This window comes from Podarcis tiliguerta (genome assembly GCF_965153285.1).
Source record: "Podarcis tiliguerta genome assembly, chromosome: 1".
In the NCBI taxonomy this organism is placed as follows: domain Eukaryota; kingdom Metazoa; phylum Chordata; class Lepidosauria; order Squamata; family Lacertidae; genus Podarcis; species Podarcis tiliguerta.
Window position 1 is genome coordinate 64,261,164 of NC_139534.1, and position 27,383 is coordinate 64,288,546.

Consider the following 27,383-nt stretch of genomic DNA (forward strand, 5'->3'; position numbering starts at 1 on the left):
GACGGTCTGGGAATCAGCGTGTTTTTACATGAGTAGAATGTGTCCTTTTATTTAAAATGCATCTCTGGATTATTTGTGGGGCCTGCCTGGTGTTTTTCATGAGTAGAATGTGTCCTTTTATTTAAAATGCATCTCTGGATTATTTGTGGGGCCTGCCTGGTGTTTTTCATGAGTAGAATGTGTCCTTTTATTTAAAATGCATCTCTGGATTATTTGTGGGGCCTGCCTGGTGTTTTTCATGAGTAGAATGTGTGCTTTTATTTAAAATGCATCTCTGGGTTATTTGTGGGGCATAGGAATTCGTTAATTTCCGCGCCCCCCCCCCAAATCTAGTCTGGCCCCCCACAAGGTCTGAGGGACAGTGGACCAGCCCCCTGCTGAAAAAGTTTGCTGACCCCTGGGCTATATACTCCTTTGTTTAGTCGTTTACTCATGTCCGACTCTTCGTGACCCCATGGACCAGAGCATGCCAGGCACTCCTGTCTTGCCTCCTTTATGTGTGGCTTATTTACATGGGAAGAATAGGATAACCGTGCTATAGTTCATTATACAATGCTTATTTTAGAATGCTAATCAGCAGACAATAAATAGGCATGCTTTTTTAAAAATTTAAACTTTAAAATTAAGAAGTTTGTTGCTTGCTATTACAGTATTTAACTTTCACATTTGTGTGAAATGCCTTCAAATCTTCATGGGAAAGGTGGCATATGCATTAAAAGACTAAATAAATCATTCCGCAGACATTAACCTTTATGTCTTTTTCCACCCATTATATTTTCAGAATAGTGAACACCAAGTGAATTTTGCTACTGCAGGTAGTAGGCAATTTTAAAAGTATATAGTCCATCAGAAATCGTATCGGATACGAAACGTTCTATGTGATTGTCCCTTAAATAGAAGCATAGTCTATTTCAAATATGCTCTTATAGGTAATGCTTGAGATCCACTCTGCCCTGCGCATCGTGAAACGTGGTAACATATTTGAAGGTCCAGGTAACTTGGTCATAAACATATAACATGATGCTGTGCAATCAATTTATGTGTTACCAACAAGTGAAACAATATGCTTCATTGCCTTCAGTACTGCAGTAAGCATTAGCTCCTGAAACTCCTTTCTTGCTGATGTTTTAAATAGCACTTCTGAACTGGAACATCTTTGTCGCTCTTAAAGAAGATGGGAAGTCTGCCCTGGGTTGCATTCCTCTAAAGGACAATGCCAGTTAATGCTTATCACCTTCGTTCTTTGCCGGTTCAGCCTGTAACCAAACACACAGAATATTACTGAAAAGTTTGGAGGGAAGTATCTCACTCTTCAACCAACATTCATATAGAAAAAGGGCCATATGTTGAGGCTTGACTCAGAGGCTGAGTTTAAGGTGCGCAGGTACAAACTGGTCTAGGGATAACACCTTCAGGTTTCCTTTTGTTCCTCTTCACTAGGCGATTCTGCATGAGAAGCAAATAAATTACTGGGATGCATTGGGTCAAGTACAGTGGTACCTCAGGTTAAGTACTTAATTCGTTCTGGAGGTCTGTTCTTAACCTGAAACTGTTCTTAACCTGAGGTACCACTTTAGCTAACGGGGCCTCCTGCTGCCGCCGTGCCACTGGAGCATGATTTCTGTTCTCATCCTGAAGCAAAGTTCTTAACCTGAAGCACTATTTCTGGGTTAGCGGAGTCTGTAACCTGAAGCGTATGTAACCTGAGGTACCATTGTATGCATAAGACCTTATTTGAATAATTTTTCTGTGCCATTCTTACTATTTTGCATTGTTTATTCTGGTTTTCGGAAAAGAGATATGCAGGGCTTAGCTGCTCAGCAGATCACCTCTATCTCACCAGGCACTGACCACTACCTTTCAAGCGTAACAGCTTTGCAACCATTGGGGCTGGAAACACTTTTTAAAAATCATCAAAATTGAGATGGTCAGGAATCTGATCTGTGCCCTGTGTCATTTGTAGGCTGAAACCTGAGAAGAGCAAGTAGAATTTCACTAATGCACCCGGGCTTATCTGGCTGCCCCCCCCCCCAAGCCCCTGTGGCCTCACAAGGGACACTCTGGAGCAACATATGGGATGAACGAAGCAGGATGGGAGGGACAGAACAATGTTTAATCTGCCTGTGAGTTGTCATTAAATCAATTTTGTTGTAAAAGTGATGAATTGGAAGCTTTTTGGGGCATGAATAACTGAAAAGTAGATTTAACCTATTTTGTGGGTGTGCACAAATGCGAAATATCGTACAGTATTTGAAATATTTTTCAAGTCTTTTTATACTATGCACTTTCTCGCCTTCATCTAAAGTTTACTCAGTAATTAGAGTTAACTATGATGTTGAGTTTCAAAGAGGCTGCTGAACTACTCGAGGACAGGCACATCTTTCCCAAACCATATCTGTGTTTCTTTTGACTGGGCTGAACGTTGGAGCTCATTTGATCTGATGGTTGGTGCAGAAGGCTAATGGGACTTACAGTGAGCCAAACACCTCAAGCAGCAAATGCTAGTGGATGGAGACTAGGGGCAAAGTGTGTGTGTGTGTGTGTGTGTGTGTGTGTGGTGTGGCAGTGTTCAAGTAAGCTGTGAAGATATCCCTGTGCTTTTGCACCACCAGACAAACAATTCTCATCAAGTTTGCAAATCCCCAGGTTAATGAGTGAGTCAATTCCACAGGACATGTGACGTACAGTATGCTGTTCTATTGTATAAAGAATGTGTGCATCTTTGCTTGGGTGCAGACAGTCCATCATCTTCTTGCCTGGTGGTGTCCGTTGCACACGAGATGCAAGGAGAACTGGCAGGCTGCTTTTTGCTGTAAGTCTACCTTTCTTTAATAAAGCATCAGCACTGGGCAATCAGCACTGGGAGCTGGGCATGTTTAGCCTGGAGAAGAGGAGGTTAAGGGGTGATATGATAGCCATGTTCAAATAAATAAAAGGATGTCACATAGAGGAGGGAGAAAGGTTGTTTTCTGCTGCTCCAGAGAAGCGGACACGGAGCAATGGATCCAAACTACAAGAAAGAAGATTCCACCTAAACATTAGGAAGAACTTCCTGACAGTAAGAGCTGTTCGACAGTGGAATTTGCTGCCAAGGAGTGTGGTGGAGTCTCCTTCTTTGGAGGTCTTTAAGCAGAGGCTTGACAACCATATGTCAGGAGTGCTCTGATGGTGTTTCCTGCTTGGCAGGGGGTTGGACTCAATGGCCCTTGTGGTCTCTTCCAACTCTATGATTCTATGAATTTTCATGTCTTTTGAATCCTTCCTCAGAATTCCCACATATCTCGAACCCCCATGAGTTCTCCTCCAGCTCTGGGACTGTAAGGTAAAGGGACCCCTGACCATTAGGTCCAGTCGTGACCGACTCTGGGGTTGCAGCGCTCATCTCGCTTTATTGGCCGAGGGAGCCAGCGTACAGCTTCTGGGTCATGTGGCCAGCATGACCAAGCCGCTTCTGGCGAACCAAAGTAGCGCATGGAAACGCCGTTTACCTTCCCGCTGGACCAGTACCTATTTATCTACTTGCACTTCGACGTGCTTTCAAACTGCTAGGTTGGCAGGAACAGGGACTGTGCAACAGGAGCTCACCCTGTCACGGGGATTTGAAACGCTGACCTTCTGATCGGCAAGTCCTAGGCTCTGTGGTTTAACCCACAGCGCCACCTACGTCCCATCTGGGACTGTAGTGCACAACAAATAAATATTGTATGGAAGTAGCTTCTGCCAAAAAGACTTCCACACAATCACACAGCCACAGACAACCACGTTGAGCTAAGGTAGTTTCCTTTCTCCGTGTGGCATGCCCACTCTTCTAGCAGCGCTGAGCAAGGAGTATGATGAAAGCTCACGAGGAAATATTAAGTACAAGTGGAAACTTGTCACCCACATGCCCAGTTATCTATCTCAAGCTGTTGGAACTTGAGTACACCTTAGCAACAAAGAACGCTGTACTTTAGGCTGAGGTGTTATGATTCTTTTTCATTTCATTTCACTTTTAATTTGTATACCGTCTTTCTATAATACTATACACAAGGCAGCTTGCAAGCTGAAGAAACAACAAAACAGCAAAGATCACACATGTAATAACAATCTGATGCAATACAAAAAAGTCACAAAAACTTTAAAATAAACAACTTAAATAAAGCAATATTCAATAATCTATTAGAATAGTAAACAGTAAAATTAAATAACAGTAAATAATAATTAAACAGTTTACACTTATCAGTGACAATAAAGAATTACTGAACTATAATCAATATAAAAAATTGATTGTTTTTATTATTCTTCTAAATTATAAGGGCTGTCTCACCTAGATTTCTGGAAATAGAAAAAGGCTTAATAGTTAATAGGTATTTTGGAACCACTGCAATAAAGTTGTAGTTTTAAAAAACTTCTATAGTCTCCATCAACACCTGTAACATGCTTTTATCAGTATTAGCGGAACATGTAGGACACATCTAGTATTGCATGAAGGTTGGGACTCATGCATATCTCCTTCCTTCATGCTTAGGGTAATGCTACACCTGGTTTATTTTGGGCACTTCTTCATTTACTACAGCACCCCATATATTCTCATTGCCACAATTCCTCAGATGGTTTACTGTGGGGTCATGTGGCTTATATGGGTTTGCACACATGTTCTAAAGGCATACAAGTCTCGGCTCTATTTACAGGGTGAGGCTATTTGTCGAGATGGTGACAGATAAGTACCTTGGCATGATCAGGATGCTTTCCTGTTGTCTGGGTGCAAAACCACATAAAACAGTGGACTGAACACATCCTAAGTTTGTAAGAATCAAACTATTTGGTTTTGCATCAAACAGCAAACTCGGGTGACATAGGGCAGCATTTCCGACTGGTATTTCAAAGTTTACTCACCTTAGCGTTTGGAACTCTATGCATCAGATGCAACGCCAAAAGGAAAATCAGCCAACCAACAACAATCATTGTACAATTTCTCAGAGTTTTCCCACTTACGGAATGTGACTTGATATGGCTAATTTTTAAGGACAAAAGAAAATCACCTTTCAGCTGATTTTAGGCAGCTCAGTAGTTTGGCTTTCTTGGTGGCTATTTGTGATGAGCCAGACTGTGCAGTGAACTAGATTGTGACATCATTTGTTATGTAACAATTGACTCAACCAGCATGACATCAGCAAAATAGTTTCTCTGATAGAACCAGAGGTATTTCAGATACATACAGGAGTTACAAAAGTTATTGTTTAAATAAACTATTTCATTTTGGTTTGGAGTTTTTATAAACAACATTTACGGGGGGGGGGATAATTACAAATTAGATACAAAATTTAAAAGCTTAAGTTTCCTTAAGTTAGTGGTTCCCAACGTTTCCCCCTCTTGGGAGTGGTCATAAAATCAACTTCAGTTTTCTCTCCTATTGGTCACCAGGTCCATGCAGAGGGGAGGGGCAGCAAGGCCTAAGCCAACCAAGGAGACCTCACCAGGGACCAGCTGGTGCAATGGCCATAACAAGCAGAGCAGCTTGCTATTGGGGCTGCTGTCATTGTGCTATTTTGGGAAGCATTTTCTCTCTTCTTACCAACTATAGCACCATTCATGCTGTGGAAGTGGAATGTATGGGTCTGGGGTCTGCAAGGCCTGAGCCTATTTGTATCTTAACACAACATCTCCCACTGGAGTGTAAAAAAGCAGAGTCAGCATAAAGGAGGGTGAGACATTGAAAAGTGAAAAGGTGAAGGGAGTATGGAATGGTTATGGGGTTTTGGCCAGCACTGCTGTTTCTGGTGTTCCTTTCAAAGCTAATCTCTTGTGGTCTCTCATGAACCAAGTTGTGGCAACACTGCCATGCATACAGAAGCTGTTACGTTCCAGAACATCTGAGCAGAACATCAATCAGCTCAGAAGCAAATGTGGTCGATGGGGTCTTCCCCAATGTAACTGTCTTGCTTCAGTAAGTAGAATCTTGAATTAACTTTTACCCTAATCACAACAATATGGCTTGATTTTTCTCCCACAGAGCTTCACAAAAGAACAAGCCAGGCTGCTGCCCCAAAAGTTGCCCTATGCCATTTCTGGGAATATGGACCTAAGAAGAGCCTGCTGGATCAGGCCAATGACCCATATACTGCAGCATCCTCTTGTCATTGTGGCCAACCAGATGCCTGTGGGAAACACGCAAGCAGGATTCAAGCGTGAGCAACTCGCCCCTCATGTGGCTTTGCTGCCTCCCAGCTGCAAAGGCAAAGCACAGCCATCATGGTTCATTGCCGCTGATGGTAAGAGCTGTTTGACAGCTGAACTGTCTCCCTTGGGAGGTTGTGGGTTCTCCTTCCTTGGAGGTTTTTAAGCAGAACCATCTGTCATGGATGCTTTAGCTAAGATTCCTGCATTGCAGGGGGGGGGGAGGGGGCTTCCAACTCTACGATTCTGTGATAGCCCTCTCCTCCATGAATTGGTCCAATCCTCTCTGAAAGCCATCTAGGTTGGTGGCCATGACTGCCTCCTGTGGCCAATGAAAAACACCTTTTGAAATGATATATAATGAATTGAAAAGGATGTTAAAAATAATGTTTGTAAAAAAAAAAAAACAACCAGCAGCTTTTCTTTTGGGAGTTATAGGGACAGAACTACCTAAACTGTACAGAAACTTATTGATGTATGCTACTACAACGGCAAGAATGTTACTTGCCTAAACATGGAAAGAAGCAGAAGTCCCAGCAAAGGAAGAACAGATACAAAAACTTATGAAATATGCAGAAATGAAGAAACTTACCAGAAGAAGAAGAAATCAAGATAACAAACTTTTTATAAAAGAATGGAAATGGTTTATTGAATATTTACAGATAAATTGTAAACAGATAAGAACATTGGCAAGATTATTGTAATAACCTGCAGTTTTATAAGAGTATATATTTAAAGTAGATGAATAAATGAGCAAATTAAGATAATTTGGATATGCAGAAGATATAAAAAAAAATTAAGGAACTGCAGAAAGAGGGGGAAGGAAGTCAAGTTTTGAAATGTTAAAATGATGGTAAAATTAGTGAAATGTATAAACCTGAAAAGCATAAAGAAAATTAAAAAGAAAAGACCTCTGGATCCTTTCCAAGGGAGAGACCCCCTTCCAGTCATTCAGTGTGCAGCAGATGTTGCAGGACTGCAACTCCCACCATCCCTGGCTATACTGGCTCAGATATTTTGGAGCCCAAGGACACCTGGAGCTCCAAGGTTTCCCCATCGGTTTTCCACAAAATCCCTAGAGCTGGTCAGGTTGCAACTCTGAGCCTAAATGCTGTGCCGTCTCTGCCGCCGCAAGGTTCAAGCAGTGCTGGATTTACGTATAAGCTAAACAAGCTACAGCTATAGCTTAGGGCCCCCTCTCTTGGGGGGGGGGGGCAAAAAAATTCAAGGAAAAAAACCTGGATGTACATTTCCTAATATAAGATAAATAATAATAATAATAAAACGTCCATACAGCATCAGTGTTTTGTGTTGTGTAGGCTCCTATGATGTAAGTAGGGGGCGATGCCCGCTCCCTAAAATATCACTGGTTTGCTCATGTCTATATATAGGGTGCCTACATTCTGCATGGACTGGTTGCATGACAACATGTGCAAATGGCTTTAGATACCTATTAGGTCCATAAATTACCATATAGCATATAGAAAACAGCGACAATTTGTTGTTGACAAAGGCCAGCTGGACATCTAAAGGACCCCATTACCTTCAGTAGCTTTTGGGCCTCATCAAACCTAAATCCGGCCCTGGGTTCAAGCGCAGGCCTCGCGCCCCGCCGGGAGAAGCGACCCGCTTTCCCACAAGACGCGGCGGCGCCGCCGCTTCCTTGGGTTAAAACCTGGGCAGTCTACCTAAACAAGGGGCGGGCCCGGGGAAAAGGAGGAACTGGGAGAGGCCGCGCGGCCGGCCGGCTCGCCTTTCCTGGCGCGCCAGCAGCAGGAAGCGGTGCTTGTTCCTCCTCGCGCAGGCCGCCGGCGATGGAGTTCTCCGAGGAGCAGCTGAGGAAGTGGCTGAGCAAGGCAAGGCAGGCGGCGGCGGGATGGGCGGGCGCGGGCGCTCCTCTCCGCGCGCTTGGTGGACGGCCCGAGGGAGCGACTCCCCCCGGCTTCCCATGGGCGCCGCTTTGCCGTCGAGTCCCTCGGGATGTCCCCGGTTAAGACGCTGTTGCAAGCTGCCTGCCTGCTCACCACAAGTTATATGGGGTTGCAACATGGCCGTGGCTGAGGGTGGCTCTTTAAACTGCCGAAATATGTGTGCCAACGCTGCCGGCAGGGATGTAAGCAAGGCCTCATCGTAGGGTGCATTTAGGGCACAGGCTTCTGCCTGCAGCGCTCCTAGGTCAGCTGCCCTAGAAATGCGGAACTTGCTCCTTGATGCAGGATGTAGGGATCTCTAGAAACCTACCGCACATCAGCCCTGGTTGTCATTCAGGAGGATCACAGGTTCCCCATCTCTGCTCTAGCAGCAGAATCCTACGTATGTTGGCTCGGAAGGCAGCCCAGTCTTCCGTGTGTTAAATACGTGTAATCTGTGTTGCAATTATGATGGCAAGAATGTTTGGAAGGTGAGTTCAAGCCATGGCTGCCAATGAAGAACTGGGAGTGCGCTTAGAGTCATCTGACATCAAGTGACTGACAGCTCTTCATACCTGTTCAACTAGCCCTGTGGAGTAAGGTTACCAGATTTTTTTCAATGAATCCGGGGACACTTTTAAACTTCAGTCGAATTTAGTGGATTTTGTCAGGGGACTGATTTGTAAATCTGGGGGCTGTCCCCAGGAAACGGGGATGTCTGGTAACCTTACTGTGGAGGGTTTGCCAGTTCTGGATCTTACCCAATTTGATTCCCCACCTCTGCTTTACATACTTAAAAGTGTTGTGTGTGTGTGTTTTAAAGAACAAATGTGAGCAGAATTTTATCTAGGGTGCTTTAACTCAATGCACATCTGAAAAGGTACTGCTAACTAAGGTGTAATTAAAGGAAGGTGCAGTCATTCTAATAAGTGCAGATCTACACAGCATGAGTTTCACATGGGAATGGGCTGTATTTATACTGAAGCGAATTACGGTAGGTTTCCAGTTCAGAAGAATCAGTGGTTTAGACTTCCAATTTCAGCTGTGAAGCTAAATTGCTTAATGACTAGTTTTAAAGGCAGGGTGCATCAATATAAAATTGCTTAAAAGAATAAAATTATCCTTGTTCTCTCTGCAGTATAAATTCCGAGATCTGACCATAGAAGAACTGAAGAGCGTACATGAGTTGTACCCAAACACCATATTTGCCATGAATACCTACAGTAAGAGTAACGTCTATTGTTTTGGCCCATTGGAAAAATGATTGTGTGTGTGAGAATGTCATTTTGTATATAAAAGTTTGAATAGTAGTCAATGCAAGTAAGGAATTCAACTCCAGTTACTTATGTTCGTTATTCACAATATTACCTGCAGCACAATCCTATGTATGTTTACTAGAAAGTAAGCCCACAGTATTCAGTAGGGCTTACTCCCAAGTGAGTGTGCTTTCACCTTGTGTAAATTTTTTAACCTTCAACAGTTAAGTCAGGCATCCCCAAACTTGGGCCTCCAGCTGCTTTGGAACTACAACTCCCATCATCCCTAGCTAACAGGACCAGTGGTCAGGGATGATGGGATGATAGTCCCAAAACAGCTGGAGGCCAAGTTTGGGGGTGTCTGAGTTAAGTAATCACTTTACTGTTGCTCCTTTATGAAGTTTGGGGTGGTAGAGTGAGCTTTGTATTGGTTTGCTGCTATTTGCTGCCAGAAAGGAAAATAAAGCAAATAGCAGCAAACCAATGAAGTTGTTTTGTTTTCCTTTCTGGCTGCATTGTATTTTACATGCTTTTTTTATTTTGCTGTCATGATTTCTTTGTTGTTTTAAAAAGTCTGGTGGTGTATAAACGTTTAAAATAATGAGTTATCTGGCTCTGATATCAGATGTTAATAAAGCAGTATTATCAATAACAAAATAATGACAAAAATTTAAAGATGGTGGGAATGTGCCGCTTACATGAGCTCCCTCTGGCTGTGTCCTGCTGCATACCGAGATAGAGAGGGGAAGGGCAGAGATCTCCACAGTACCAACTTGCTGGCAGGAATGCCAGATACACTCCGCTAGTGCATTTGCACCGTGCCAACCTTAGCAGCGCCTTGCCCCCCCTCTCTGTCACAGTGCACAGCAGCTGTGCAAACAGAGAATGCTCATGTGAGAAGGGCAGTCTCACTGTGTTGTCTGCTGCTGAAAAAATGTAATCTATACATGCATACAAATTAATGTTCTGAACTTTAGCTTTTAAGGATGGTTCCCAGAAAGACCTTTTGAATTGTAGTGGCACTGTTCCAGTGAAATACCAGGGTAAGTTGTTCACTATGCTTTTGTTTGCTACCTAATAATACATTGGGACTTGCAAGTGGAATGGGATGTTTGGGGTGGGGTAGTACCTCTGGTGGGTGACACATCATGCTCCCTCTGGGGAAGTTTGTCCACCTTTGGTTCCCCCCCTTTACTCATCTTTCATCTGTGGCTCCTACAAGCTGTCAGCATGCGACAGCAACCACGCCCCAGGAAACAGCTTTGACTGGCCGGGTAACCATGTGAGGACATGCGAAGCCAGGCTGCAGTGGATTGAGCAGACAAGACCAATAGTGGCTCTTAAAACCACAATAGAATAGACCAGGGGTCTGCAACCTTTAAGACAAAAAGAGCCACTTGGACCGAAGAAAAAAAACCTGGGAGCCGCCTAACCATTGTGACATTTAAAACAGTGTGGACTGTCGGGGCACACAATGCTCCTCCTCCCCTCGCTAGTATCCGCCCCGGAGCCGCGGCAAAGGTGTAAAAGAGCCACATGCGGCTCCGGAGCCGTGGGTTGCTGACCCCTGGAATAGACTAAAACAACTTAAAACTCATACAAATTCTCTAAACATCTTGTTTAAATAAGAACGTCTTCAGCAGGCACTGAAAAGAATACGGTGACACTGTTGGGATATTTCCGTTCCACCTTAAAAAGGAGCAGGATGTTTGTGTCACAGCCTGCGTATTTCCTGTTCACAGGATGTTTCTGTTGTGTCTTTTGCTTTCGTTTCTCTCTCACTGCCGGAAACTCTAGCAGGCAGTCATGGCTTTTCTTTGTTCTGATCAAGACTGAATAAACCTCTAAATAATGCTCTCCTGTGTGCAACTTTTGCTGTGTGAACTCTGCTGATAGAGTGTGCAAGAGCTCTAGAATGGGGGAAGCTATTTCTGGAGCTCCTGTCGCTAATTGCTGATACTGCGTGTCTGCGGGAGATCAATGGATGTCCGGAGACGACATGGAGGTCAAGATGGACTTTGTCTCCCAGGCAGTATCTATCCCAACAACAAGGTTATGGGCCCAGATAAACAGCATTTACAGGAGAGTAAGACTGCGACAGACTGCTGAGGTATGTGTGGGAAAGCGAAAGTAAGGCTTTTCGTTGCCGCGGCAGAGTGCCTTTGATGTCCGGCTGGCTTAATTGGCCTGGGAGTCAAGCCAAAGGCTTCGTGATTTATGGGCAGCCAAGATAAGAAGCCCCTGAAGTTGAAAAGGGCTCGGCTAGAGTGAAAAGCTGGGATGGAGTCTTTCCATGCTTCTGAAGCTGCTTCTGAAGCTGCTGAATGCCCAAAGCTAAATGGGCGAAATTATCAGGCCTGGGCACAGTGGTGTGAGAGTTTGCTGCGTCAGTTTGGAGTGTGGCATACTGTGAGTGAGGCCCCTCCAGTTCCTCTGACAGAGAGATGGAAGACCCAAGATTCAAGGGCCATTGACATAATAGTCTTGTCCGTCTCTCTGGAGGAAATTGCCACACTAGCTGGCAACACCACTGCTCGTGGGATGTGGAATGCTTTGAAGCTGGCCCATCTACCAGTCAACCCAGCCCAGAGTTTGACTGCATCGGAGGTCCTGGCTGTTTCCCGGAATGCAAGTCAATGCAGGGATGCCGTGGGCACCGGTTGCAAGCTGCAGGGGGAGCTGACTGTGATGTCATCCCAAGCAGCATTCCAGCCTCCAGGGGGAGCCAAGGAGTCGGCAGATGAGAGCTCTGTTTCTCGTGGGAACCAAGGTCATCGCCTTTGCAGAGGCCGGAAGGCCAGAGGTAAACAGAGACAGATGCCTGCAGATGGCCAGAAGCAGAGGGGGGGTGAAGAGCCCACGCCAGTGGAAAACAAGGCTTTGTTTGCTGGCACAGCTTCACCAAAGGCCAAAGGCAAGTCTCATGGCCTGGAGCAGGGGGGCAAGCAGTTTAAGCCCACGCCGCTGGAAAACAAGGTTTTGCTTGCCAGAAAAGCTGCTCCAAAGGCCAAGTCCAGATTTGTTGTAGATTCTGGATGCACCCGCCATCTCACAAGAGATAAGCATCTGTTCATCTCCTTCAAACCTCGAGATGGTGAGGTCCACCTGGCTGACGGAAGGACGTTGCAGATCGCAGGAGAAGGGACTGTGAAACTTGCAAGTCTGCACACGACCATCAGAAATGTACTTTATGTTCCAGATGCTGTGAACAATTTGCTCAGTGTCCCACAGCTGATTGGGCGTGGTTTTCAGGTTTCCTTCAAGAGGAGCGGCTGTGTCATCAGGAAAGGCAAAGAGGACATTTTGCATGCAAAGTTTATGGATGGCTTGTTCTGTATAACTTATGATGACAATGCTGCTGCTGTGTCTAATGTTGATACTTGTTGTGTTGCACAAACTAACAAGGTTCTTCATGCAGGTTGTGTTCATGAAGCACACAGAAGATTTTGTCACATGTCTTGGCAGGCGCTGGCCAAGATGCCGGAATTGGTTGAGGGTTTGAACATCAAACCTTGTAAGTTTCACATGAAATGTGTATCTTGTGCAGAGAACAAGGTGAAGGTTGCTCCAAAAGGCAAGGAGTCTAGCAGGCAGGCTTCCAAACCCTACCAGCTTGTTCATGCAGACCTGGTTGGTCCACTTGCACCCTCTTTGGGTGGAGCAAGGTACTTCATGGTTCTAATTGATTCTTTTTCCAGGTACATTCATGTGTTTATGCTTGAGCAGAAATCGCAAGCGTTTCCTAGGTTCAAGGCATTCTGTGCTTGGTTGGAGAATGTTCACAGTAAACGTATCGGTTGTCTGTTTACTGATCGAGGCGAGCAATTCACTTCTCAGCAGTTTGAAGCTTTCCTGACTGAGAAGGGAATTCAGCATAGCCTCTCAAGTCCTGGATTCCCATGGGAGGTTTGTGAGCAAGCAAAGCAAACATTGCTTCAAGGACTGAAAACAATGTTGCATGATGCCAATCTCCCTGATAAGTTTTGGGGGGAGGCTCTGTCAACGTTTGTTTACACGTTTAATCGCAGATTGTCGTCACCTATTGGTTGTACTCCCTACGAGAAGATGTTTGGTAAGAAACCAAATGTCAAGCACATGAGAATCTTTGGTTCTGACATGTGGGTACACACCCCACAAAGCAACAAGCTTGGGAAGCGTGGGGCACATGGTTTGTTCATGGGGTATGAAAAAGGAGCATACAGGGTATGGATGACTGACTCTAAGTCCATTAAGTTCACAAGGAGTGTTGAGTACAATCCTAAGTGGGGGGAAAATGTGGGAATTTTCCAGAGTTACCCAGAGGAGGATGAAGGTGATGTGCAAAAAGCAGATGATGCTAAAGAAGCTGAGGAAGCTGATGATGATGATGATGATGATGATGATCAGAGTTCGGATTCCAGTTCAGTGGGCGGCGCTGCTGCTGATGTCAGTGACAGTGATGACACAGCAGACTACAAGAGCGCAAAGGCCTCAGTCAGACCATCTGATGCATCTGACAATGAACTGGAAGAACCACTGTTCACCATTGGCCGTTTTTCTCCCAAGAAGGAGGAGATGAGTCCAGAAGACTTGCGTCTAGTACGCAGATCTGAAAGGGCGACGAAGGGCAGACCTCCAAAGAGATTTGCTGATGAGTTTGCTAAGACAGCAACTGCTGTTCTTAGTAGCTCAGAGAAGGTGTGGGAACCTTCAAGCTTCAAAGAGGTTCAGGAGTTAACCTCTAAAGATGCTGAGCCTTGGCTTGATGCCATGAAGGCTGAAGTTGATTCCTTGAACAGGAACCAAACTTGGGAATTGGTACCGGTAGTCCCAGGAATGAGACTGGTTGGCAGCAAATGGGTCTTCAAGGCCAAAACAGACCAGAATGGCAAGGTTGTCAGACACAAAGCCAGATTGGTTGCCAGAGGTTTTTCACAGGTACCAGGACAGGATTACCACGAGACCTACTCGCCCACAGTCAAATATGAGAGCATTCGGCTGATGCTCAAGATTGCTGCGGAGGAGAAACTGCATGTTTCCCATCATGACATTAATACAGCTTTTTTGTACGGGAATTTGGCGGAGGAGCTGTATATGCTTCCACCTGATGGAATGCAGGTACAGAAGGGAATGGTCTGTAAACTGCGGAAATCCTTGTATGGTCTCAAGCAGAGTGCCAGGTGTTGGAACACAAAACTCAAAGAGACATTGCTTTCTCTAGGTTTTCACCAGGGCAAGGCTGATCCGTGTGTGTTTGTCAAGGAGGAGGGGCAAAACAAACTGTATTGTTTATGTTTTGTTGATGATCTTCTGATGTTTTGGAAGAATCAGGCTTTGTACCAAAGCACCCTAGCTCAGCTGAAGGAGCACTTTGACATGAAGGATCTTGGTGAGGTATCCAACTATCTTTCTCTGCAGGTGGAGAGGGACCAAGCAGGTAATTTTCTGGTTCACCAAACACAGAAAATTGCTGATGTATTAACCAGGTTGAATTTGGTTGATGCAAACCCAGCAGACACACCGATGGTGACAGGTTACCAGGTAGATAGTACTGCTGAAGCGTTTTCTGACACAACGCTGTACAGATGCATTCTAGGCAAGTTGAATTTCATTGCTAGATGCTCAAGACCTGACATAGCTGTAAGCACTAACCTGCTTAGCAGACATGCTAATAATCCTACTGTTCAGGATTGGAAAGCTCTGAAGCGCATAGCCCGCTATTTGAAAGGGACTATGCACTACAGGCTGAGGTTCACCAGTCAGAAGACTGGAGGTCTTGAAATCTTTGCAGATGCAAGTTTTGGAAGTGACACCACGGATGGTACAAGCACTTCTGGAGTATGCTACATGTACAACCACTGTCTGTTTGACTGGTTGTGCAAGAAGCAGACGACAGTGAGCCTAAGTTCCTGTGAAGCAGAACTCAATGCTCTGTCATTTTCACTCATGGATTGTGAATGGTTGGTGCAACTGTTTAAGGACATCAGAGTTTCTGTGAAATGTCCTGTACAAGTGTATCAAGACAATAGATCCTGTTTGGCTTTGCTGAACTCAGAGAGTTGCAAGCAAAGAACCAAGTACTTGCAGATTAAGTTACATCGTGCAAGAGAGTGTATTCAGAAAGGACTCATTCGGGTGTCCTACATGGCAGGAAATGAAATTCCTGCTGATCTGTTGTCGAAGGTTGTTAACAGAGAACAACTTAAGGTTTATGCACAAAGGTTGCAATTGGGTTGAACCACAGGTACTACAGGTTACACGGAAAGGGGGAGGATGTTGGGATATTTCCGTTCCACCTTAAAAAGGAGCAGGATGTTTGTGTCACAGCCTGCGTATTTCCTGTTCACAGGATGTTTCTGTTGTGTCTTTTGCTTTCGTTTCTCTCTCACTGCCGGAAACTCTAGCAGGCAGTCATGGCTTTTCTTTGTTCTGATCAAGACTGAATAAACCTCTAAATAATGCTCTCCTGTGTGCAACTTTTGCTGTGTGAACTCTGCTGATAGAGTGTGCAAGAGCTCTAGAATGGGGGAAGCTATTTCTGGAGCTCCTGTCGCTAATTGCTGATACTGCGTGTCTGCGGGAGATCAATGGATGTCCGGAGACGACATGGAGGTCAAGATGGACTTTGTCTCCCAGGCAGTATCTATCCCAACAGACACCGCCTGCTTGATATCAATAGTATATCTTTTGTAAGCTGCCCTGGAAATATTCATATTGATGGGCTGCATATATATTCTTTAAATAAGTAGATATATATTTCTAATAGAGTATCCAATAGCAACTCTTGTTCAAGAGTAACTACAAAAGGTCTTCCTGCTTCCATTATTCAGGCTGCTGAAACAAGGAGAGATTGTGCAGAAACCAGGAGTGGATTTTTTCCATGTGAAAAGACTGTGAACTCAGTTCTGGCATTTAAAATAAATTCCTGGACTGTATATGTTTGCCTTCTTAGCCTATGGCTCCAGATCATGGACTTTGGGGTTCTAGTGAAAAACAAAGTACAATAGAACCTACAGTACGCCCACCCATGGTTTAAATATCAAGTGCAAAATTTAAGAAGTATACATGACCAGTCAAGGAGCAGTGGTTGTTGATAGTTGCTTATGTTTTGTATTTTGACAGGTAATTTGTACAACATTCCAATTTTCCTATGGATTTTAGATTCTCATCCTTTTGCTCCTCCAATCTGCTTCTTAAAGCCCACTGCAAACATGGGGATTTCTGTAGGAAAGCATGTTGATGCCCGGGGAAGGATATACTTGCCCTATCTACAAAACTGGAGTCATGTAAGAGATGTCTGTGCAGGTCATGTAAAATAGTATTATTGCTTTACTAAAATCGGTTTACAGTGTTTGTCTTAGTCTTAATTTTATGTCATCCATATTGTGTACCTTAATTGTATAAAAACGTGCCTTTTAACACGAGCTGTCTTCATGCCAGATAGGCTACACAGGCAATGTGAGAGAAAGTAGAGGCTATTTTATTGGACTAGCAAAAGTAGTGTGTATTTGTAGTCATGGCCTGCGGGTTTTCTGTCAGCAGAGACATGGCCAACCAGCGTTATTCCAGGGGCAGTGTTTTGTCTAACAGTGCTCCCAAACAAAGTGCTTTACTTTTTCATTTTTATGAATGAATGGCAAAAATCTCACTTGCAAAGGAAAAGGCACTTGGAATTCGCCACTGGGATGGGTCATGATCCTCTTACACCTCTATCCCTGTAAGAAAGGCCTGCTCCTTTCTGTGTAGCCCCTATCTTGATTCTGCTTCTCTGGGAAAAAGTTGATAACTGGTTTATGTAGCTATGAAGGGGAAAATTTGATAAGCCCTATACACAGTAATTGTACATAAAGTGCTTCAGATTCTCAGTCCATTTAGGCATGTGGAGAGCTGCCCTTTTTTTCCTTTTAAGACATTTTTGTTCATAGAATGTTTGTTATCTAAAATTGCAGTACCAGACCACATTAAAGGCTCTGGTACTGACATATAACCTCTACAGGGTTCCATGAAAGACCACATTGCCATTTACATATGCAGTGGATGGCTGTGTTTTATGGGAGAGTCTCTCCTTGAAGTCTCTAAAATATCAGAAGCCCACAGTAATTGAGAGCAGACGTTTCAATGTGGCTGCCCCTGTATTGTGGAACCAGACAAAAGGCCTTCTCAGTAGTGGCGCCTGCCCTGTGGAACGTCCTCCCATCAGATGTCAAGGAAATAAGCAGTTAACCTATTTGTAAAAGACATCTGAAGGCAGCCCTATTTAGTAAAGTTTTTAATATTTAATGCTGTATTGTTTTTAATACTTGATTGGGAGCTGCCCAGAGTGGCTGAGGAAACTCAGCCAGATGGTTGGGGTATAACCTTCTTCTTCTTCTTCTTCTTCTTCTTCTTCTTCTTCTTATTCTTATTATTATTATTATTATTATTTGAGATACAACAGGTGCCTGCTGCCTGTAGTTTCCAGAAACTACTGAATACATTTTGTTTCAAGAAGCTTTTCCAGCTGGATTTTTCATTCTGTTTTGTTTTAAGTCTCTGCCTTGCATGTTTGTTAGTGATGTTTAGGAACCTATTTTTAGTTGCTCTTGTTGGAGGCTTGTAAATCGCTTTAAGACTTATGTGAAAGGATATCATAATGAGATGAGGAGGAGACTAATTGTTGTTATATATGTTTCAGCCGCAATCCATGATCATAGGGTTATTAAAGGAAATGAGCGCAAAATTTGAAGAGGAGCTCCCTCTGTTCTCATTATCATCTTCAGATGCAGCCAGACAGTCAGAACTACTCTCTTACATTGCAAAAATCACTGAAGGTATGCATCATCTTTGGGAATTTGTTTGGGGTTTTCGTTTGGGAGCCAAGTTCTGTACTGTATGCAGGATTCAGTCATTGATAAACGGCGGTCATTAAGGAACAATAGCAAGAGATGGCTATCATCCTCCCATTATCCCTGAAGCATCTGGCTGGCCGTTGTGAGAAATGGCTGAACTTTGGGTCTGATGCAACAGGGCTCTTCTTCGGTTTGAAGTTAGCATTCATATGAAGAAGGCTGTACAATATGTCTTTGTCCTCCACAGACCACCATAGCTTCCAGTTAAACCTTTTTTGGTTGGTTTGTTCCATTAGATCCAGTCATTTTCCATGCAACTTCCCAAGTTGAGCGCATTTGTTTATATTACTGACTATCTGTTATTTTAGGTGAAGACAACATTCAGTCCAAGGGAGAGGGAAAGAAAAATGATGGAGGATTTAACAAAGTTACAGTGATTGGAGCAGGGGATCTGGGCCTTGCTTGTGCACTGGCTATTTCAGCAAAGGTATATATATACTTTACTTGAAATGACCACTGTGATTGCTTCTGTAGTGATTCCAAACTGGGATAAAATTATTATTCTTGAAAATATCTAGGAACAAACAACTAGTGCTCTCTTCTCCATGAAGTATTCTATGATTCTATGATTCTATTCTATGATTCTAAGTAGGTTTAAATTAGGATTGGAACCGATGGATTGCCTAAGCAATTAATAGTGCCATCTTGTGTGTCTTTATTCAGAAGTAGGTGCCATACGTATTTACTTTGGAGCAGGCCTGTTGAACAGAGTGGGATGTATTTCTGAGTAAGCCTGCAAAGGACTGTGCATTGAGGGTCTATTTGCATAACTTCTCAGCACATGGTAACCATAGCTTTTAGTTGGCACATGCTGTCTCAAACTGTGTATCTTCCAATAGCACCAACAGAATTCAGCCTGTATGGACTTTTAGCAGGCTAATATAAGCAGCTGGAAAGCAGCTGGAAGCACGGTTGCTTTCAGCATGGATCTGCCACTCACCTGCTGCCTTGGTGAGGTTTAGATCGCTCTGTGGATCTCCCAAGTATTTTGTCATGATCCAGGCATCCTACTGATTTCTATGGGAGGGATTTCAGTGCATGTTTAATGCCTGCCGAATTATGCCTGACCATCTTCAGGAGAGTCTGGCTGCTGGATAAAGCCAAAGGCCCATTTAGTCCGGCATCCTGCTCTCACAGTGGCCAATGCAATGACTATGGGAAACCTGCAAGCAGGAGCGGAGCGGAGCAGCACTCTTCCCACTTTTGATTCCCAGCAATTGGGATTCAGAGGCATGTTGTCTCTAGCGGTGGCAACTTGATTCAAACAGACGACTGGTGTGATGGGAGAGAATAGCCGTTGGCTTAAATTTAACAGCAGCTTATGTAGATAATAGGGTTGTATGTCAGCATTTAAAGAAATAAATCAGACTTGTATTAAACCCTTTCAGAATGCCATTCTATCTTTTCTCCACTGAATAATTACTTCTTTGCTTTCAATTTGTACCAGGGTGTTGCTGACAGAGTGGTTGTCTTGGACTGCTCAGAAGGTACAATGAAAGGAGCAGCTATGGACCTGGAAATCTTTGCCTTGCCTAATGTGGAAATCAGCAGAGGTATTGTGTTGGTTTCTGAGATGTGTGTGGTGGTTCCCCCCACCCCCCACCCCGTATACTTCAAGTGAACTTTCTAAGTAATTCTTGGAATCATTGGTAAGAAAATTTCACTCGTAGCAATAATGTCTGAAAGCACATGAAGGCACCATGTGATGAAGCTAAGGAAGTTTGAGTGTAGCCAGAGCCTGGATGTGGAGACCATGTGTACAGATGGCTTTCATGATGAAAGAAAGGCAGGAGATATATATGTGTGCGCGTATATATATAGGCATATGCATGTGGGGGGGGGGGGCACACACACACACATGCCTAAGAAATTGTGGCACAGTGCTTATTTAGCGACTCCTTTTACACTCGTATGGGTCGTATCCAACGCTTCTGTTCTGCTAACACAGCAGACTTCTGCTTGCACACTAGAACTTTCCTGTCTTCTCCTCTGCAGCACCTCTTGCATCCTCTAGGGCGGAGGAACCTTTGGATCAGATTCTGAGGGCATGTGAGGAGAGGAAAGGAAAGGAAGGGGGAGTCCCATTGCACAAGTTGAACTCCACATGCACAGCATTGGATACGACCCTGTGTCTTTAAATAAAACAAAAAGTTTACCTGTCCAGTTCATGGACTTAAAAAATAATGATGAAATAGGTCTTATACTCTCACCTTGACGTGTGCAGAAATTCTTTCTTTGTGTTCTTAGATTTTTCCGCCTCAGCAGGCTCAAAGCTGGTGGTGCTAACAGTGAATTCTTTAGGCAATGCTCAGTCCTATCTGGATGTTGTACAGAGCAATGTTGAACTGTTCAGAGGCATCATTCCTTCAGTAGCACATTATAGCCAACAAAGTGTACTACTTGTGGCTTCTCAACCAGGTATGGCAGCGCTTACCTTTTTATGATTTATTGCTCCCTGGATATAACGTGCTTTGTCATGAATATTCTCATACTTAATAAACCTATTTCTTTACAGAGACTTCAGGGTGTTCTCTGTTTGCTCTCTTGTGGTCAAGTATTGTGACAATGGGCCAGAAAGTTTCCTTTTGTGTGTTGTGTATATCTTGACACACATATGGAATAAGTCTTTTGACATTTTCCTTTAGAGAAGTGAGTAACAGGAAAACTAGTACTTCCCTGATTCAAGTTTTAAGAAATGAGATTCCGACTGAACATCAGGAAGACCTTTATGACAGTAAACGCTGTCCGACAGTGGAACACACTCCTATGAGAGGTGGTCAACTCCCCTTTCTTGGAGGTTTTTAAGCAGAGGTTGGGTGGCCACCTGTAATGTATGATCTAGTTGAGATTTGCAGGGGGGTGTCGACTAGATCAGTGTTTCCCAATCTTGGGCCTCCAGCTGTTTTCGAACCAGAATTCCCATCATCCCTGACCACTGGTCTTGCTAGCTGAGGATTATGGGAGTTGTAGTCCAAAAACAGCTGGAGGCCCAAGGTTGGGAAATGCTGGACTAGATGACCCTCAGAGTCACTTCCAACTCTACAGTTCTATGGTTTTGTGATTGCAAATATTTGTATACAAGCATGTTTTGATGCGGCATGGTTAATCTCATTACTTAACCCCAAAGCACCAGGAAAAGTCTCACAAAATCAGTAGGTCTTCCTTTTGAGCAAACATGCTTCTTGGGACATAAATTCTGAGAGGTGCCGGTGAAGAAACAAGTGATTCTGAAAGATCAAAGCTTCTCATCATGTTTTCTTGGAAACTAATAATAACCAGCAGAAATTCACTCTACCAGAACCAAATGTTGTAGAGTGTGATTGTGTTAACCAAGTTGAGTGATATATTTAATTATATTTAAGCTGTGCAAAATAATGCACAGTCAAAACCATATCTCTTCAGAAATAAGTACTGTTACATTAAATGGGCTTACTTCCAGGAAAGTGGGGTTAAGATTACAAATTTACTAAAACATCATTCATGATATTTGTTGATGTTGCAGTTGTTTTTAAAATGAATAATTTACTGATATCCAATCAACCCCACTGCCAAAAAGATGAATGATAACTTGATTGCAAACCTTTATGTCTTTTTGACCTGAATACAAATTCATTTGCCCTTTTCAATGTGTTTTTGTCAAATGTACAGTGGAAATAATGACCTATGTATCATGGAAGATGAGTGGATTTCCTAAAAGTCGGGTTATCGGGATTGGTTGTAATCTAGACTCTGCAAGATTCCAATACATTATTGCAAACCTATTAAAAGCTCAAATCAGAGGCAAAGATAATTGGATTATTGGTGAACAAGGGGAAAACAAAGGTAAAATGATTATTTACTACTTAGCTTACTATGCAGTTTAGGGTACCACATGTGTACTTTATATCAGGAGATAATTTCAGAAAACATTGTGATTATTATTATTTTTTAATAGAAGTACTGTACATGGAGATATTTCAGTTTAAATTACTGTTATTTATTTAATGGATAGCCAAGACAAGAAGTTTGTGGTTCTGTTCCAGAGACAGCTTCTCCAATTCTATATTTAATGCTTATACTGCATTGCGGTGGTGGTTGCTTTGTCACTGAATTCTCATGCAGTTTCTTTGTCTTCTCTGTTGGGTTATTGCAGAATATTGCACATTCTGTGTTTTCTGTACATCTGTGAGTTATGTACTCCTCTGAATAGAATCCTACAATTGGTCTCTTTAAAAGCAAAATGGAAAGCATACACTCCACAGAGAAATTATTCCTGAGATAAAAATGCAAATGTTTAAAAACAACATTGATTGTAATTTTATCCTATTCAGTGGCAGCATGGAGTGCTTCTAATTCAGTGACAAGTCCTCAGGATGAAGATGTAGCAAATAAAAATGCCCAGCATCTCTTAGCTAACAGGTAAAACACTTAGACATGAGGCAGCACTATCAGAAGTAAGTCCCATTGAGTTAACTGGGACTTATTCCAATATAAATTGATATAGGAATGCAGCCTAATTCTGAATTTCAATTTACACCCTAGTTACATGATATGAAAGGGAAGTCTTCATTACTGACCTACTAAACCCCATTTTTATCTGAACACGTTTTGATATAAAAGGCCTCAAATTCTAGTTGAAGTCTTATCTGTGCTCTTCTTAAAATATGTATACTTTACTCAGGGTCTTGTACCTAAGAAAGTAGCCTACTCTCGACAGCTAACACCTCATAAACCTTGATGTAATGACTAAGGATGTTGGGAGGGGGCAGACAAGAGTGGCAAATTCCTTACACACGCTTTGCTGCTAGTCATAAAATTAGCAACAAGTAATGTAGTTAGCCTCTGCTTGGCTCAAGACCTGTTGCCATGAAAATGTAATCTATCCGTAACCATTTTGCTGTAACCTTTTGATTGGTCGAAAGCCATCACATGCATTCTGATGGTTTGTTCTTGGCTTCCCATTTGTGTTTTGTCTGAGGCAGACAAACCATGAGTCTGGGTTCAGATGCAGTACGAAGCCAAACAAACCATAGTTTTGCATGGCATAGCTAGTGTGGAAGTAGGACAATCATGGGAGGAGCAAAGCGCCTGCATTTCTTTTACTGCAAGTACCCTCATGCTTGCTTGTTCACATTTAGACAGTTTGGCTAGCACATGTGAACAAGGCCACTACAAAAATATGTAGTATGCTTGTTGGTATACAGGTGTGATGTATAGAAATTATAAAGGGGGCATATTGCTTGCTAAAAAAGTGTGTTGTAAATCCTGATTCTTTTGCTTTTATATAGAGCCATGGAAGTTCTGAAAGGAAGAGGCCAAAAATCCTGGTCTGTTGGTCTGTCAGTAGCTGACCTAGCAGACAGTATATTGAATGATAAAAGGAAAGTACATTCCATATCAACGATGTTGAAGGTAAACACAGAACTGATCTGATTTTGCTTTTTTAGAATAGAGGAAACATTAACCTGTGGGTCCCAGGAATTCTAATATACCCAATACTATGTTTTGCCTTTTCTAGGGATGTTACAATATAAACTCTGAAGTATTTTTAAGTGTGCCTTGTGTGCTTGGAATCAGTGGAGTGACTGAAGTCATCAAACTGCTGGATAAAGGTACTGTGGCACAGGAGCTTCAGTCCACAGCTGCCTCGATTCATGATCTTCAACAGCAGCTGAAACTCTGAATACCAGCTAGGCATAACTTGGTCTCTAAGATATTTGAGAGTTGCAGAAAAGACACTATTGCCTAGGTGGCTGCTGAAAAAAGAATACCTCACAATGTTTAAGCTTTGCTGAATTTGGTGTACATTTAATTATAGGGCATGCTAAAGACCATTTGTCAATGACACTCTTATAATAAAAATGATTAGGCAAAATAGGGTGGAAATATGTAACATAAAACTTACTTTTCCAAACTTTCTAGATCATGGGTTGTCTTTTTGCTGGATTTTGTACTCTTGGTTGTTTAATTACTAGCTGTAGTAATAAGAAAAAACTATCTCTTATTTTTCCTATATTGAATGCACAACACTATAATCACCACCAGCCCACTTCCTTTTCAAAGTTGCTGTAAATTTGCTGACAAGAGGTATCTTTTCAATCAGAGTGACTATTGTTTTGCCATAGGCATTGCCATCTTGTATTTACTATAGCGAACCAGTCTTGTATATATGTTACACATTGCTAAAGTCTAAACATAGATGGCCTGGCAGCAAGGTATTGCCTAAAATTAAGGATCCATGCTTCAGCCAATGATTCAGACAAATTATAACAGAATGTTTCCACCAGCAAATCATTGCAGTAATTCATTTGAAGCTGAAATTTTGGGCATTGCAGATGAATTCTATTTGCTGAGCCTTAATGTGCCGGAAAATATTTTTCTGAACTTTTTGTATGAATCACCGAAAGATTTATATATTGATGGGGGGGTATATAAAAAAGAACCCTGCGCTGCTACATTGCTGCAGTATATAAAATGTACATAGTTGTATGGCCTTCTTAAAGGCACTTTGGCCAAAATCCAAGAGGTTCTGTGTGTTCACATCCTCCTTCCTGCTGCAGGTTCTTGTAGCCCGTGAAAAGCCACTCTGAATGTTGGAGTACCCTCCAGTGCTGCTTGTGAATGAAGCAGCCGGGTGGAGCAGGAAATCTTTTGTTTCCCATGTGCACACATTAGTGCTTTTGGCTCACATGGGAGGGTCTACTGGATTCTGTACAAGATTTATAAATTGAATTATATAGGCACTTTATATGGGGAGGACATTATAGAATACAGTAAGGCACAGCTAGTCACCATAGTTTAAATGAAATGCTCCCTTTATTCAGAATATGGTATTTTTAAAAAGCTGATTCTTCTCCCTTTCCACTCTACCATGCTTTAAAATATAACAGATGAGAAAAGAGTTATTGGATAGTGTTAGCCAATACTGTTCCCCGGATCTAAATGGTGATTTATGAACTTAAGGTAAAGAGGAGGTGGAGTAATTTTTGCTTCTATCTAATGAAGTTATCTGTTTTTATTTGGTCTTTTGTTAAAATAATTGTGACTTGGCATGAGTCCTTAGGACAGGATGGGAAGAAAAACTGAATGAATGCACTGCTCAATGTTATGCACTGATAAGGCTTAGTATGTTTGGTGTCATCAGTTGTAACACTGCAACAAGCTTTAAGCACTACCAAATATATAGACTAAACAGTCTAATGATAGTGTATATAGATTTTCTACTCAGGTATGATTGCAATGAATTTTTGCCTTTTTCTTTGCATTATATATTTAAGCAAGTGCTATATGGAAAAACACTGTGATGTGTAATGTTAATAAAACGTTTATTAACTTTTAAAAGCTTGGTGTGTTTTTCTATTACTGCTTTATTGGTTTTAGGTTGTGTTTATGTGCTAATGCTTTAACAATATATTATGGGTGGGGGGGTTAGACCATACATAGCTTAGAGGTTTTTGAAATATTAAGCAGTACATAAATGCAACAGATTAATGAAAGAATTTGCTAATATATACTAATATATGAAGCACATCTATTGGTAGGTCAGATGAGGAATTCATGAGTTGGTGTGGTGCACTATCTAGCTGGTACAAAATAGTATCTTGAATCATGACAGCAAAACTTAAATTTTTATTTATTGGATTTGTTGGTTGTTACCAAAAGGTCTCCAAATCTAAATTTTAAAAGATGTACAGGACTTTTGGCTGCATGGTTGCTGGTGGTTTTACAGACAATTTTATTTAATGGTTTGATGGATTTTAATATGTATGTATTTTGTGAACTATTTTATTGTTTGACCCTATTGTACACCACTTCAGAATAAAGTAGTTTACAGAATGCATGCACATTCAGATCCTTCAAACCATTAAATAACCTCTCTATATTTTATGCATTAATCTGTTCCATCTATACACAATCCTTTCCATTGTATGTAGGCTTTTTAAAATAACACTGACAATTTCAGTGACTGTAGCCAAGATTCCTGGGTACCATTTTGTTTTGTCTCCAATCTATACATTTTGTAGGAGTGAAATCCAGAGTGTTACTATGTGCTGCGTGAATAAGTATTTCATTTTGTCTGTCTCAAACCCTTGGTCCATCAAGCTCAAGTGTTGTCTACACCAAAGGAGGGGTAACCTTTGGCCCTCCAGGTATTGTTGGACTACAGTACCCATCTTCCTTAACTATTAGCCATGCAGGCTGGGATTGATGGGATATGTTGTTGGCATACATCTGCCTTGAGAGACAATGAAGTGGACCTCTGTGGGTGAAGTTTAACTGCTGCATTTGCAGCACCAAAGTGACCTCCCTGGGGTGCAAGCCTGGCAGTGTGCATGGAGGTCCTGGGCTGCCCAGATGACAAGACCCCGCTCTCAGCTTTGCTGTGGTCCAAATGAAAGCGGAGCAATACATTTCGCACCAGCTTGGCTGCAGGAGTTGCCAGGAGGAGGCATACAAGGAGCCATCCAACTGTCTTAGGGACTCCGCTCCAGATTTGTGTAGGGTTTACTTCTTAGCCTTTTCCTTTCCTGAAAATATCCCACAAAGCAGCGGAGGCTAGGGCCACAGTTTGTCTTCTCTTAGATGGGTTACCTTCCCAAGTCAACAAGCCCCATCTGCCCCTCACTTCCCTGTACAGCAACCCGAAAATACCTATCCCGAAGTGCATTTATCCCGAGGTATGACTGTAGCAGTCAGTGGTCCCAACGTTTTATTGAATGAAGAAGATGTTACAATCAGCCACTATCATTTCCGGTACAGAGGACTTACCATACTTTTCCGTGCATAGCATAAGACGAGGATTTTTTTACTTGAAATTAATGTTTTAAAATTGGGATCGTCTTATAAACGGATATTTTCTTAATTTTGAGCCCCCAAAATAGGGGGCGTGTTATACACAGAAAAATACGGTACTTCCTTCTCTCTCTTTACAAAACAAAGCACATAGACAAAACGCTCCCAGTTGTGTAGAAAAAAGAGAAAAAGGAAAAGGTGAAAGTCTAATTAAATTACTCCCTCGCACGGCCATCCCAACCCAGCGCTCAACCGAATGGTTACATTTTATGCTCCATTCACTTTCAGTGCTTTTATAGAACTGAGATTCCATATGGGAATAAAGAAAAACTAGGCGGCGCCTCTCCACGTTGCTATCTCTATGGGCCCGTCCGTGACAGCAGTCTACGCTAACGCGCATGCGGCACCTGGCCGCCGGAAGT

The 27,383-nt window shown here is 42.6% G+C and overlaps 1 protein-coding gene and 1 long non-coding RNA gene across 6 annotated transcripts; one reads left to right on the forward strand and one right to left on the reverse strand.

The window, feature by feature from the left end:
- Positions 1–394: 394 nt before the first annotated feature.
- LOC310673327 lies at positions 395–5,417 on the reverse strand. 2 transcript variants are annotated; one of them, XR_014508961.1, is made up of 3 exons: positions 4,876–5,111; positions 489–1,256; positions 395–409 (listed from the first exon to the last, which is right to left on the reverse strand). It is a non-coding gene; the product is annotated as an uncharacterized lncRNA (long non-coding RNA). The 2 variants fall into 2 exon arrangements; XR_014508962.1 differs by lacking the exon at positions 395–409 and having other exon boundaries at positions 750–1,256; positions 4,876–5,417.
- Positions 5,418–6,020: 603 nt separating this feature from the next.
- On the forward strand, positions 6,021–25,509 carry UEVLD (UEV and lactate/malate dehyrogenase domains). 4 transcript variants are annotated; one of them, XM_083431674.1, is made up of 12 exons: positions 6,021–6,251; positions 9,205–9,289; positions 10,300–10,365; positions 16,424–16,587; positions 17,976–18,111; positions 18,498–18,616; positions 19,637–19,742; positions 20,437–20,607; positions 21,838–22,011; positions 22,500–22,587; positions 23,457–23,580; positions 23,687–25,509. In XM_083431674.1, the coding sequence occupies exons 1-12, from the start codon at positions 6,186–6,188 to the stop codon at positions 23,849–23,851; spliced, it is 1,464 nt and encodes a 487-aa protein (XP_083287800.1). In that variant the 5' UTR covers positions 6,021–6,185; the 3' UTR covers positions 23,852–25,509. The 4 variants fall into 4 exon arrangements, with proteins under 4 accessions (XP_083287800.1, XP_083287801.1, XP_083287803.1 ...); XM_083431675.1 differs by lacking the exon at positions 6,021–6,251 and adding an exon at positions 7,528–8,012; XM_083431677.1 differs by lacking the exon at positions 6,021–6,251 and adding an exon at positions 7,959–8,557.
- Positions 25,510–27,383: the final 1,874 nt, after the last annotated feature.

What these genes read in the sequence shown, in the direction of transcription:
- UEVLD (XM_083431674.1), top strand. Translation starts at nt 6,186, where the DNA reads ATGTGGCTTTGCTGCCTCCCAGCTGCAAAGGCAAAGCACAGCCATCAT. An exon ending in ATGGTTCATTGCCGCTGATG is followed by an intron (nt 6,252 to 9,204) that starts GTAAGAGCTGTT and finishes TTCTCTCTGCAG; the next exon opens with TATAAATTCCGAGATCTGAC. An exon ending in TAATGTGGAAATCAGCAGAG is followed by an intron (nt 19,743 to 20,436) that starts GTATTGTGTTGG and finishes TTGTGTTCTTAG; the next exon opens with ATTTTTCCGCCTCAGCAGGC.